The sequence below is a fragment of the Cydia strobilella genome, chromosome 14 (genome assembly GCF_947568885.1).
Source record: "Cydia strobilella chromosome 14, ilCydStro3.1, whole genome shotgun sequence".
NCBI lineage: Eukaryota > Metazoa > Arthropoda > Insecta > Lepidoptera > Tortricidae > Cydia > Cydia strobilella.
In genome coordinates this window covers 7,530,458-7,545,940 of record NC_086054.1, presented here as the reverse complement: position 1 = coordinate 7,545,940, position 15,483 = coordinate 7,530,458, and the positions used below count along the sequence as shown (strand labels likewise).

Genomic DNA, 15,483 nt, shown 5'->3' with positions numbered 1-15,483 from the left:
GTACTATTGTGTGCCCTTACAGGGTGTCATGAACTGGCTATATAAAATGTAACACCTTATTATGTACATGACAATGCAATATTTAATAAATGACTAAATGACTAAAGAGTATATGGACGGTGAAGTATCTAGACCCTAGGGATATAGGGAAGCGCCTGGCTCGTGGATTACATCGCTGTAAACAGCGTGGTGGCCCATAACTTATACCCTAGCTGACCCATGTCGGGGAGACTGGTGGTGTCCCGGTCGGGGACCTGCCTTTGCTGGCTTCATTTTGGTGGCCCATGAGGGGAGCTGCCTTTGTTCGCTTCATTTTTGGTTGGCCCATGAATGGGAACGGATCAGCATGATGGGAAAGGATCAGTACGATTGATAGAACGGATCAGCACAAAAAAGAAGAATCAAGAAAAAAAAAGAAGATAGCGTGTCGGTGCTATATTTCAAGGTTAGAGACGACGCCGAGGGTCATCGACGCTCGCCTACACCAAGAAAAGGTCCGGAGCGGTCGCTGAAATAGAAATCATCATTCGTAGTTCATCAATTCTCATCAAAACTCATCGAAAGACTTCGCGTCGTGCAAGCGCGAGACGAGGAACACGGCGAGTTGTGAAGTACGTCACACGTGTTCAACAATCATCGCTTCAAACTAGTCATCGGGTCATTTCATTTTTGTCGTTAAAGTCAGTGATCACGGCGTCCCAGTGCGGTTCGGGATATAAAGGTGCAAAGTCAATCGTAAAATCGAAATCGGACGGGTGTCTATTTTGTAAATCGGAAGTGCGTGATCGTACAGTAAGGTTAAAACGCTCGCAGCGCCACCTGACAGTTCGGTCGCGAACCACTCGTGCAAATCATTCAACCAGTCACGGTTATATCATTCACCAGTCTGTCATTCTTGGCAGTATAGACATCAAGTTGAAATGTCAACATCGATCTATATTGATTTTGTTTCATAATCATTAAGTATTTCAAGTTAAATTCAGAGTGAGTTGGAAGTGGTTTTTTTCCGCTTCCGGCCATTGACCGAGCACGTTGTGGGATTAGGAAAAAATATTGAAAATAGGATAATTCTGTGTTTTTTTGTGTTGTGATTGTTTGTGTTTGTTGTAAATCTGTGTGGTAGCGTTATCTAACATCTGGTAAGTGAAAATACGTGGGTCGGTGGCAATTGCTTCTATGTGACGTACTTGCCACCTTTTCCGAGACGACATGATGTCGTCAAACCGGTTTGATCCCGGGAGACCCCCGGATGTGTTAGTTATTGTCGCGAACCCGCCCTCCCCCGCTGTTGGACGTAGTTAAATCGTCCCCCCTCAAAAGAGATCGCGCTGACTCCAAGTCAAATGATGAGGCCCCCAGTGCCAAGCAGTTGATCATCCCAAATGAAGGCACTAAGGAAATTATTTTTCTGCCCTTTCGGCCGTTCAAGAATCACAGCTCCCCTGTCCCAGTTCCAAGCTACTCAAGACTGGATTCAACACGACCATGGAGCAGCGGGTGGATCCCCCACTCCTTCCCAAATTCTCTCGACCCCCATGGAAGTCTCCCAAATCCCCCCCTCAGACTCAAACAGTACTATGAGACCCCCCCCCCTACCCCCCACAGGAATAAGTACCTACTGACAGACTCAGGTCCATTTGTTGTGCATGTCACAAAAGATACCTCGGAAACCTATCTAAATCAGGTGAAGTTTGGACAACTACTACATCTAAGCGGTGTGAAGGGCATTAAAGAAGGTGGTGTTAAGAAAGCAGGGCGTAATAAAATTTCGGTTGAGTTTCAAACAGTTGATAGTGCAAATACCTTCTTAAATGCACAACTAGCAGACGGATATAAAGCTTTTATCCCAACTTTCCATATCGCTCGCACAGGGGTTGTTAAATACATTCCCAAAGATTTTACAAACGAGGAACTTCCTTCCCTAATTTTCTCTCTTCCCTTCTTCCCTCACGGATTTGGCAAACCCATAAAGGCTCGTCGCATTAATTATAAAACTAAGGATCCTAATGATGGGTCCATTCAATGGGTGCCTTCAGAAAAAGTGGTGGTTACCTTCGACAGCCAGGCTCTTCCTTCAAGGGTTTTCCTATTCCACTGCTCGCTTGAGGTAGATCCCTATAACCTCCCCACAATCCAATGCTTCAAATGCCTTCGTTTTGGCCATGTAAAGGCTCATTGTCGCTCTCGTCCACGTTGTGCCAAGTGTGCCCAGCCTCATGAGGCATCTGAATGTAATGTAGAAGAAGCAAATGTATCCTGCCTGTACTGTCTAGGTCGATGGCAACTGACAAAAATTGCAGTGAGTTCAACAGACAAAAAACATTAAAGTCACTATGACAGAGGAAGGTATCTCATACACTGAAGCCGAAAAAATGCACCCTAAATCTAAACCACTTTATAGCTCAACAGTTCAGTCCCCCCCCCCTGCTGCTCAGACTTCTACTTCTTACAGAAAAACAGTAGCTACACTGAGAAAGCCTCGTGCTCCTCTCACCCCTGGTTATGACCGCAGGGCCCATAATGACATTATCTCTGGCTTTACCACGCCCCTCCCGGGCAATGGTGTACACCTACAGTTCGACGGGGACCCTGGACTCTTCGGGTTTGAGTCATTGCGGCGGTTCCTGGACTCGCTGCCCGAACTGACTGTGACCGACACGGCCGACGGAGTTACCATCCGACTGAACTTAACTGGTGGGTTTTTGGCCTCCCCGGATACGTTCAGCGTGCGACTGCCGTGTATCGGCACCGGTAGCGCGACTGAGATACTACGCGGTCTGTACGCGGCGGCTCACCGCACAAAGTCCTTCATCACACGACAGGGCGTAGCGCAGGCAGCGCCCGTGGAGGTGGTGCGTGCGACCGTCGATGCGGACGTGCGATACTTGCAGACGGTTTACGATGAGATCTTCCCCGGCCACGCGACGCAGCTCTACGACAGAGACCAGCTTTGCGTCGATAATAGCGAAATGCTCTTGAGCGTTGACCGTATACAAATCGACCCGGGGAGGTCTTACCTCGTGGACCGGAAGTACACGCCGTTGCGTCCGGAGTTGAACACCATGATGCCGGCACGGCGCGCGAACTCTCAGCGCGAGGCCATCTTGGGTCTATTAAAGCGCAACTTAAACGCACCTGAGTTGACTGACCCGGCGATGTCAAGATCATACATCGGTGAGTGTCTTGCGAAGAATTTCTTGAAGAGCGCCGTGGATCCGGCGAAAGCATGGATGCTCGAGGAATACAAGCGCGATCCAATCGAGCTATGCCCGTCACTTGTAGACAGGTGGCTGGACACGCAGAAGCCCGCAACTGCTAAGAGCGCGGAGTCGGGCACGGATTTGGAGATGCGAAAATACAGCCACTTTTCGTATATGGTGGAACGGGTGGGTGTAAACCTGTCTGCTGAAAACCGTGAACTCGGTCCCCATCCACAAGAACTGCCTCCATCTGTCCCCTCTGGTGCAGATACTAACATCATATAATCTCTTCAATTGTCTCTCTAGCTGTAGATTTTTGGCGAAAAATAATTTATTACCGTCCAAAGTTGCCGATTACTTGATGGCTATTTCGATTCTACAATGGAATATTAGAAGTGTAAACAAGAATAAATCTAATCTATTATATTTATGCAATAAACACAAACCATCTGTCATCGCCCTCTCAGAAACCTGGTTAAAACCATCTTTTCCATTCCGCCTGCAGGGTTATACCTACCTCAGGCAGGATTGCCTCAAAGGCTCCGCTGGTTGCTGTCTCCTTATTAAGAACGGATTAGATTATCAACAAATTACACTCATTAACAAACCTCATATTTTTGTGACTGCCGCTCGAGTCTTAAACATTAGCTTCCTTTCCGTGTATATCCCTCACCCTTCTCCTAGAATAATTTCGTCCTTCTGGTCCCTTCTCTCTAACATTCCTCCCCCCATTCTTGTTCTAGGCGACTTCAACTCCCATAGCCCCCTCTGGGGTTCCCTTACCCCTGACCCCTCGGGTCGCAAAATTGTGGAGCTTCTAGACCATGACAACCTTTGTGTCTTAAATGATGGTAGTTCAACTCGTCGGATATCTCCGACCCAGAGCCCGTCTCCTGTAGACTTATCTATTTGCTCTCCGGCCTTAGCTTCAGTATCTGCTTGGGAAGTATCCCAATTGTCTTATGGTAGTGACCACCTCCCCATCACCATCACTATCTCTATGGATTGCCCCCTGCCATCTTCGAGTCCTCCTCTTCAAAAATTTAACCTTGCAAGAGCTGACTGGTCGCTATTTTCTTCTTTGCTAGATAATAAAATTGCTGATCTTCCCGTTGTCTCTTCAACAAATTGTCTTGATGTCTACCTTCTTTAAAAAAAATATGTTCTCCTTTCGGCTGAACAATCTATCCCCTTTAAAAAAAAAACGTTTTTAAAAACAGGCGTCCCTGGATACCTTGGTGGGACTCTGATTGTACCTCTGTAGTCAAGGAACGTAAAAATGCGGAAAAAACCTATTGCAATAATATGACTAATGAAAACTTTATTTTATATAAACAAATTCAAGCTAAATGCAAGAAAGTACTTACTAAGAAAAAAAGAATTGGATGGAATAAGTTTTGTGAATCTGTGTCTCCTGCCACTCATCCTACCATTGTATGTAGAGATGGGTAGCTCAGGGGATATAGATATAAAGGATATATATCTTTCTCTTTTCATGAATCACTCTTCTTGTCTTTACGAATCCGAATATATCAGTATATCCCAATATATCCGTACACTCGCACCGTCGCACCCGCGGCAAGGATTTACTAAAGTGAATAGATAGATAAGATAAGCGATGTCTATTGTCTCTTTGTCTCGGCCGCGCGTCGACGCCGTCGGTCAACCGAAGTACAATGCAATGATGTGATGAGTCAAATTGAGTTCTATTGCTTAAAGTTTTAAAGCTTAGTTATTTGGACCTAGCATGATTATTTTCGTTGTTATTATACACTAGCTGCGTTTTGTTCCTACAAAGTTAGAATTGAACTATGCATATGCAAACTAATTTAGGTCATATTTTGGTAAGTTTAAGGATTTACACAAAACGTATTTGCGATTTCCAAAATTTTGCAAATCGTTCGCTTTGCTTTGACCTCGTTCGTTTCGACGGGACTTGAGTGTATTCCTTTAGGTATTTAATAAAATGTAAACAAACCGCAATAAGGTATTTTATTACGCAAAAATATTAAAATTCAATAACGTCAATCATTTTTAAATGCAAGGTCAAGGTTATAGATAGCGCAATTCACGACGCGCAGATTTGTCAAACCTAAAGTAATAGCATGAGCATGACAATACGAACCAAAGCAAGCGCCTTCGTGAATGAATCGATCTATATCCATCATGATACAATCATCCAATATACAAAATGAAAGAAACAATCTCGCCACGGTATAATAACTACTCTAGTGTCCTCTCTCTCACTCATAACAGTCATAACATGACGTAAAGTGAGCAATTGCCGATACAGTTGCGAGCGGGAGCAGTGACGCATACGGATATAAAGATATAAAAGAGTGATATATATCCCAGTGAGAGAAAGATATATATCACTCTTTTCTTTTTACTGACACATTTCGCCCATCTCTAATTGTATGGAACAAAATCAAGGCATTTCGGTGTGCGGGGTCCGCTGCCCCGCCTCCTCTGACTTTTTCTAACAATCCTCTCTGGCTAGATTACTTCCTTAAGAAATTGGCTCCCCCTTATGCTTCAAATCTTTCTGAAATTCCATCTTCTGGCTCTTCATCTATTTCTACTTCGGATAATTTTCTTTCGAATCCCTTCTTTATTTCTGAACTTCGTTGTGTTTTTGAATGTCTATCGGACTCCTTGAATGAGGCCTTTCCCACAAGCGGCGGCACTACACGACGAACGGAAGACGAACTTCAACAAAAGGCTGTGCCGGGCCCGACGTGTAGTTGAAAACGCCTTCGGCATTTTAACTGCCAAGTGGAGGGTTTTCCACAGGGCCATGGAGTGCTCTGGAGCTTGTTGTCTCCACAACTTCTTGCGGGAAAAGGAAGGCCGTCCGACCTTGAGAACTGGCGGAACTAATAACACTCCGGCCTCAGCTCTCATAGACCACGCGCCGCTACCGTCGAGTGCTCCAGTGCCGTGTCAAGAAGCCTTCGCGGTACGAGAACAATTTGTAACTTATTTTAATAATAATTATATTTAAGAATTTGTCTCGATTTCATTATGCCATATCCTCACCCTAATCATTCGCATACCTTAATATAATTTATAATGTCCAAAAACTAACCTAAGGGCTCCTCTTGCATGTAGTAGTAGGGGGGCGTTCAAATATTACGTAACGCAATTTTCGTAGATTTTAACCCCCCCCCCCCCCCCGTGTAACGCGCCGTAACGTTTTCGTGTACCCCTACCCCCTACCTAAAAGTTACGTAACACCCAAGTAACCATTTTTACTTAAAAGTCACAATAATGTTCAGCGAAGTATAATCATAAAATTGAAGAAATGAGCGTGCGTGTATGTGGAATGTTATGCGAAAGAGGTATGTCAGTATCGTAGCAAGTGGAAATCCGTGGTCTCTGCCTACCACTCCAAGAAATAGGCGTAATTTGTATATTATTTCATTAAAAAAAACATTGTTACGTAACGCCTTGCTCCCGTGTGTCCCCCCGCCCCTGTAACGCATAGTAACGTTGTACAAGACCCCCCCCCCCCCCCAAATTGCGTTACATGATATTTGAACGCCCCCAAGACTGCTCGAATGGGCATTTGTCTCGTTCATATTTGTTATACATTTCAAATGTTATGTTCATATTCATATATTAAATCCAATCGATTTAATTTGCTGCAATTATCTTATTTTGTCGAAACGTAGGGAAAACTTTGAAAGGCATTAATTACCAAACTATTTCTGCTGAGGGCCGAGGCCCGAGACTGAGCGCGAGGAGGTAAGTAAAATTCTAGTTGACTACGGAACTCTAAAAATGCTACTTAACTGAGCATTCGATAGGACTTTATAAATGACTGAAAGGTTTCTAAGAAAGCTGTTAGATTTAAAAACAATTTAACGTAATAATTCTCATCGCCCCGCTCACGCGCCGCCCGCAAAACGCGCCTGTGTGACGGAGCCTTTAATATAAAGTAGGTAGTAAATGCAAAACACCAGCCCGAAGTAGTAATCGACTTCGGAGTATTGGCGGCCCAGATCAACTATACCACCACTTGTTCGTATGAAAAGAAACAGCGACATAAATGAGCAGCAGGCGCAAGCGCATGAGCAAAGCATGCCTAGACATACTAGTAGATGTGATATGGCCCAAAATGATCAGCCCAAGCACTTCGTAGTTACGCAGCCGCCTGAGGTTAATAATCAACGCCGCGCCACAGAACAGAAGAACAACACAGTAGCTATTAAAGTCAGTCTTGGCACATCAGACATTGAGATACCGCCAAATATGATTGATCAGTGTAGTTGCAGTAACGGCGTGGTCAAATTATGCAGTGTGAAGTTTAACACAACCAAGGTGCCGCGATTGGAAGAGACTTCATCCTGTCTATTGGACATGATTAACACAACAACCAAGATTAGTAAAACAGAAAAGATAAAATGTAAACAAGTAATACACAAAGTTATTAAGACCATCAGTGCTGTGTTTTCTATCAAGTTGCCATCAAGAAACGCCCATTATAATCCCCCATTGACGGGATAAGGGGTTCAAAAGTCGGAAAAAGACCGCTATATGATTTATTCCAAATTAATTGCAAATGGTGACGCTAGTACATATAAAGATATTTTGACAATACCGTCACTGTATTAACTGAAGATTGAGTGCTCTTAATTTAGTGTTACTTAAATATTATTTCAACATATCTTTTAATATACCTAAAAGAAACTACTCTTTTCTGCATGCTTAAGGGAGTAACACCAACCAGGGTGCTTTAATGTTAAGGGACAGTTGTGTACCAAGGTATTAAGACTTTTTTTTTTAAATTAAAAATAAGTTTTTTTCCTCTGTTGGAGGTCACTGTACTTATTAGTAGTAAACAATTGTAAGCTTGTTCATAATGGAGGACCGTCCTATTCATTATAATTTGTTACGCGAAGACGAGTTGGAATATGCAGTGTCAATAAGGGAAGGGACGGGAGTCAGCGGGAGCTGAAGATGTGAAGGGTTTGAGGGAACAAACTAGGAAGCTGGCTAGGAAGTTACCGTCAGATGATATTGAGGACATTTCATGGGGAGAATTTCTGACGAGAGTGGCTAAGCAAGCCGAAATCGGGCGTGGTCGCCCTTTTGGCCCCGGCATAAAAATGCCCTAATAAAACTCCGTAGTCCGTAGTTGCACGGCGATCTATCGCGTGGCCCGGTGTTGAAATAAGTGCATTATACATGCCCACGCAGGCCTTTTGTCCGCCAACAGGGTTCACGACGTGGCCGCCATTTATACGCTTGCGACTGCCGCATGCGTCCTGCTGATTAACCGGTAACCACGCTACCTGGCGGAGCAGACACTGGCAGCTTCGTATCCCCACATCAAGGCTCCGTGACGCGACGGGTGTGGTAAATTACCGCATTTGGAGGTTAGATCAACCCTATTATTACCGTTTAAATCGGGACCGGTTCGACGGCCCCTGGCGCCCTACAGACCTATTGTAACGTTAGAAAGTTCAGCAGTTTTGGCCGTTTCTATCAAATTATTTAAAAGAGTTCGCTAAATCCCTATTTGTTCCCTGAAGCTTTAGTTTTTATAATACGTACTATAGAGTCCTGTGCAACCGATGCTAGCCGGTTATTATTTGGTTTTACCTATAAGAAACTACCTAAGTGTAACTATAATTTTAGAATAATTACCAAAGTGTGTCCGGGTTCCTTTAGTTTGATGTGTTACCTATTTGCTTATTAAGCTTTGTTACTCCCATTTATTTGTTCATATTTGTTATTCTTATAGTCCTCTTAAATAACTGTAACAGTGGCCGCTCACACAGATTAGATCAAGTAAAATTTTGACTTGCGCCCTACCTGTTGGCTGCCCTGCCCTATCCATCTTAAATTCAACTCTGGCTACGGCCCTGGTTAGACAAGGACAGACGTGTCAAATGTTGTCAAGAGTTTTTGGACATGACGAGTTGCGGGAAAGTCTTTCCCGCAACTCGTTTCCCGGAAAGAGGAAGAAATTATTTCCAAGATTGTGACGTGTGATGAGACTTGCGATTGAATAATGGGACCCAGAAAGTAAACAGGAATCACTAAAATGGAAATTCAAGGAGGAAAAGCCTCCTCGGAAGGACAAGGTTTGTCCACCGGCTAGAAAACTTATTGCGACACTTTTTTGGGATACTGAAGAGATTTTACTAATAGATTATTTACCATAAGCCGGGTATTCATTAGGCAACATTTGTCAATAAACACTGTTTATAAACAGTGTTGCACGATGTTGCATCATCTCTGTAAACATGTTTATAAACAAAAGTGATGAAACATTGTTGCATAAACATGTTGCTGTGTTCCCCACTCTAGATGGAGAAATGACGAAATATTCAGTTTATATTTAAACAAGTGTCATCGAGTGTGGACGTGTCAGACGCATGTTCATAAACATGGAAATAGTGGTGTGGTCTAACAACCAAATTACAATGCTCATCGAGCTTTTTCAACAACGTGCTTATTATATTGTGGGACGCGTCTAATAAATATTACAAAGATAAATTGAAAAAAAAAGATGCTTGGGCCGACATTGCCGCTAAATTAAATGTGCCCCAAAAGGAGGTGGAAAATAAAATTCATACTCTACGATCCCAATTTTGTCGTGAAAAGAAAAAACTCAAGTCATCAAAACAAACTGGATGCGGAGCCGATCAAGTGATTATAAGCAAGTGGCAGTGGTTTTTATTACGTGGTGCAACAACGTCTGGGACATCGGATACGATGGGAACGGTGCGTAATTTTTTATAATTATATTTATTTGCTAAATAGATGAGATATCTATTGTAGATCAATCGATATGATCAGATATTTTTTTAGGTTTGGTGTTAATGTAAACAAAATACAACTCATGTTATCAGAACTTTATTAAAAAAACACGTATTCAGTGGGTACTATCTTTATGCGTGAGAATTTTGCCATGGCACACTGCCTTCTGGACTACTAAAATGTTCAGCGAAGTGATCTCTTACAACCGCTGCAGCTAGTGGTGGGTGTCTTGTAATAGGTTGTAAATTCAACATGCCATGAGGAGCAACTTCTCTTCGCCAATATATAGCTCGGGACTGTTTATTACGCCTTAAAAAGTTATGCAAATATACACACGCCATTGTTACAATTTCACAAGTAGCAGGCTTAAGAGGCATGGCTTTTCTGAAAACGCGAAAGACAGCACTTAATAAACCAAACACATTTTCTTCAATCCTTCTTGATCTGGAAAGGCGGTAGTTGAAAATGCGTTTTGTAGTTCCACGGTTGTGAGCGCCAGGATACGGTTTCATCATATTTTCAGATGCACTGTTCCCTATAAGGTAGATTCGGACCATTTGGTAATATTGGTTGTGGCTGTGGAAAATTAAGCCGGTTTGCAGTCATTGCATCGTAAAATGAAGTTTCTTGAAATACTCCACTGTCGGAAGATCTGCCTTTAGCACCACAATTCGCATATATAAAGTTGTAATCTGCGTCAACTATTGCCAGTAGTATAATGCTGAATTGTTCTTTATAATTGAAATAATCACTGCCAGAATTAAATGGTGCTTCAATAACAATATGTTTTCCATCAATGGAACCGAATTCCATAATAACTCGAACTGGCGGGCCTTCTTTTTCCATTCTTGTTCAGTTTGTGGCACTTGAAATAAATAAAATTTATACGAATTAAAGTAGTTCTTTATTTATAGGAAGGCATTGCCGCAACGCAGTCGACAAGTGCACCGCCGCCACCATCACCATCACCACTACCACCACAACAACCATCATCATCGTTATTACTGCCACCACCGCCGCCACCACAGAAAGGAAGAAAAAGAGGAAAGGTGACGACACTCTAAACGAAGCGTACGAAATTATAAAAAGTGCAAAGAAGAAGATGGACGAGGTATCAAATAACGAGTTCGATATTTATGGCCAGTATGTGGCATCTGAATTGAAAAATGTCAAAGACCAAAGAGCACGTATGCAGGCCAAGTATTACATAAATAATATATTGCAACAAGCAAGAATGGGCTATTACAATAGTGGTGGGTATGGAGAATGGTACGGCTATGGCAGTGGATATCGCACCGCATCATCAACATCAACATATGCTGATACTTCGACCCCAACAGGGACACCAGAACCAGGCGAAGCCCATAATGCAAATAGTCAAGATGTCTTGCACTTCTCTAATCTTGAGGAATTAATTTCCCAGTTGGAATATGATGATTCACAATAAAATTTTGTAATTTCATTTAAATAATTAATAAATAAGTATGTGATTAAATTTATTTTGCTTACCTTTACATAGTCCTTCAAAACATTTATCAATTCCTGACAAACTTCTGGTATGATCTTGCTGATTAATTGTTTTGATACTTTAAAAGTATATGACAGTGAGCCATACGAGTCACCTGTTGCAATAAACCGTAAAGTTATAGCCAGTCGTCTTTGGGGCTCAATGGGATGCCGAAATTTCGTCTCCTGTCTTGTTATAGCAGGTCCAATCAATCCCAATAATGTTTTAAAGTCAGATCGTGACATTCTGGTAAAATTCTGGAATGATCCATCCAAGCCTCTAAGATCATCAAATACGTAAGTTCTATTCATGAGGTAATTTCTCATCCACCACCTTTTCTTTTTTTTTCTTAGCTTTACACTTGTGCATTATTATATAAGCAGCACAGAGCATCACTACCTCTTCGGGCGACATCCTAGCAACAACTAAACTAGTGTGGACTGCTAAGTTTCAGAAACAGTGTTTACGGTAAACTTGTTGCGGAACAAGTGATGAAATTCGTAAACAGTTTATCAACAAATGTTGCCTAATGAATACCCGGCTTAAGAAAACGAAAAATGAATGCTGATTATTATGCAAATTTACTTTGCCAGCTGAGAGACGCCATAAAAGAAAATGGAGGGGCAAACTTAACAGAGGAGAGTTCTGATCTTACACGACAACGCACCTGTGCATGGGCAGTTCTCCGACCGGGCCATTTTTTATGTTTCTTAAGATAACTTTTAACAAATGTAATATTTACGCATCAACGCATATTCTTTCGATACTCCATTAATTAGCAGAAAGGCTGTCGGAACCATTTTCAGCTTGGTTCTTCTACGAAAATAGTTTTTCGCGAAAAATAAGAAAAATCAACCGTTTTTTACAAGTGACAAAACTAGTTAGTCGTCATTTTTCTTCAATAACTCGCAAAATACAATAAAATATGTAATATAACTCTTACACAATTCTTTATTATTACAACCTAATCACAGTTCAACAAAAAAAACACCATTTAAATAAGTATAAGTGTATTAATATTCAAATCAAAAAGTATGAAAAAAAATTAAGTCATTGTCAGCGGCAGCACTTGTCGTTGCATTTGTCGTGAAATGAAACGCATTGAACACTCAAAACATGGCCCCCCGGTGTTCGCCCCCCGCCTCTCAGTCGATTCACAACCGGCGGACAAGTGACACGTGCGTCGTTACGGCAAGGTAAGTCGCCAAAGACACTTCTTCCAATTTTGTCAATTTTATCATCATTGTTATTTTAAAAACTACGTCAATGAATGTGCATTAAAACTTAGATATTACTTACTCATATTGAAGCGATTTGAGGTATAATCGTGTTAAAATATGCTGTTTTAGTTAACCTCCAAATGAAAACACGTTTCGGCAGGTTTCATTAAATTTGTCATTGTTGGCTGCGTCATTGTAGGCGAAATCAGGTGGGATGACAATGACGCGTGTTGCCAACAATGACAACCCGCAAAGCCAACAATGATTTCTGCATCCAACAATGATTTGCTTGACACGGCAGTGTGGGATATAGGTCGATTTATGTCCCATATTGTACCATCATCATCATGTCAGCTGAAAGACGTCCGCTGCTGGACATAGGCCTCCGCCATAACGACCCACAATGACCGGTTCTGCGCCATACGCATCCTATGACTCCTATTTATTAATAATTATTATTTGTACTAACACTGTAATTGTTTTGTTTAAGATATAATTAAACAACACTAACACCAAGATACTTTAAGTACAATGAATCTCATATATTACATCATTCGTATTGACACGAATCGTTATGAAGCTGATGTCAAATATTTTGTTGAAATATTACACCAATTTCATGTCATATTTGCCACATCGAACGGAGGGGTTTGTAAGGCGATATGTGAAGATTCAGAAGACATGAAATTATTTACATTGTATCAGGAAAACAATGCATATAGATACGAGAGTGCATATATTGATCAGCATTTTAAAAGTTATCAACTAAGGAATATGTATCAGCAAATCAACAATGGTGACAATATAATAATAGATCATACTAGAGAGTGGGCGATTCAATAAAATATTATGAGCCGTAGACTTAAATTTCCCAAAAATAAAAAAGTTTAAAAATCGTTATCAAAATAAATATTATTAAAAATAATTCATATAACTAAAACCGTAACTAATTAGCCATGCTTTATTGCAGGTAATCACTAATCAGTTAACCAAATCACCAATAATTTTGATTGACGAGGTTAAAATAATAATCAAATTATGCCGCCTAAGACCAAAATCAATGACGCTGCAAAAGAACGACAAAAATTGTATAAAAAAAGACGTCGTGCTGAAATAAAAAATGACCCCGAATTACTAGCTATTGCAAGGGAAAAAAGAAGAGCTAAGTATTTAAAAGATAAGGAAGCCAAAAAAATAAAAAGTATTCAAGAAATGTCTTCACGGTCACAAAGAGAGCAACGTAAAAAATGGCGTGCAAATTCAAAAAAATATAGGCAAAAGAAAAATGAAGACCAAAAACAAGAGGTAACATTTGAAGCCATTCAAATCGAAGCAGTATCTGATGAAGAGAGCCCTACCGTGAGCAATAAAGATCCAGTGAGCCTTCCAGCAGCAAAAGCTGCCATTCGTAAAATAAGATACATGGAATTAAAAAAGCGCAAAACATTGATAAAGATCATCACCGAGTACAAGAAAAAAGATAGGAAACATCGTGGTCTTATTCTGAAATTAAAGAAAATGCTAAAAGAATCACAGGCGCAATTAGAAGCAATTAGTTCAAATTCTTCCACTCTTCAAGAATCAAATGATGTCAGTGAGCAATTACAAGATCAAGAAGAAAACTCAGGAGCAGGTACGGTAACTGTTGTGGATTGTATTAAACAATTTTACGTAAGTGATGCAAACAGTGTCTTGGGTGCTGGAAAAAAAGAGTTTATCACACGAAACAGAGTTCGAATGCAAAAAAGATATTTACGTCTGCCACTGAGGCGTCTACACAAGATTTTTTTATCCGAACATAAAGAATATAGAGTCAGTTATTCTTTCTTTTGCAAGCAGCGGCCTTTCTGGATACTGTTTCCGCGCGAAGTTAATAGAAATACGTGCCAGTGTTCTCTCCATATAAATATAGATTTGTTGATTAAAGCCTTGCACCGTTCATGTATAATAAGTGAAAATAATTATCATGAAGTGCTTACTGCACTATGTTGTAATCCCGAAAACACCGACTGCTTGCAAAGGACTTGTGATGTTTGCAAATCCAACAACTTGAACTATAATGACGTACGATTGTCCAATTTCACTTTTTATGAGTGGAAAAGAGTAAAAAAAGAAGTAACACTTAATAATGGCACAAAAAAAGATCAAACTGTAACAGAAAAGCAAAAAAATACCGTTACTTCAAATGCGGCTATTACAAAATTTAAAAATGACATTGTCAAGTTTTTAGCTCACACTTACAAAATCGTATGTCAGTCCAAAGCCATAAAAGAATTAAGAAACAATTTGAACATGCAAGAAGCATTAATCCATGTCGATTTTTCAGAAAACTATTCTTTAAAATACGCTACTGAAGTGCAATCGTTTCATTTTGGTGGTAGTAGGCAACAAGTCTCATTACATACTGCAGTAATTTATACACACTCTTATGATACCGGAGAAGTTACTGCTAAATCTATGTGCACAATAAGCGAATGCCTGCGCCACGATGCACCAGCCATTTGGGCACATTTAGTGCCTCTCATAGGAGAAGCCATGACAACGAATACTTTGATAGATACGATTCATTTTTTGTCGGATTCGCCAACATCACAGTACAGAAATAAGTATATTTTTTACATAATAACCCAGTTGTCAAAAGATTTCCCACAAATGAAACAAGTAACATGGAATTATTCCGAAGCTGGGCACGGAAAGGGTGCCCCCGATGGTGTCGGTGCTACATTAAAAACTGCTGCTGACAGAATGGTTCTATATGGAAATGATGTTGGAACCTTTGACGAAT

At 41.0% G+C, this 15,483-nt stretch overlaps 1 protein-coding gene across 1 annotated transcript; it reads left to right on the top strand.

The window, feature by feature from the left end:
* Positions 1-7,310: 7,310 nt before the first annotated feature.
* LOC134747388 (uncharacterized) lies at positions 7,311-11,547 on the top strand. The gene is made up of 3 exons (XM_063682013.1): positions 7,311-7,608; positions 8,403-8,484; positions 10,869-11,547. Exons 1-3 carry the CDS (start codon positions 7,311-7,313, stop codon positions 11,416-11,418), a joined length of 930 nt encoding a protein of 309 aa, XP_063538083.1. The 3' UTR covers positions 11,419-11,547.
* The last annotated feature ends 3,936 nt before the right edge of the window (positions 11,548-15,483 follow it).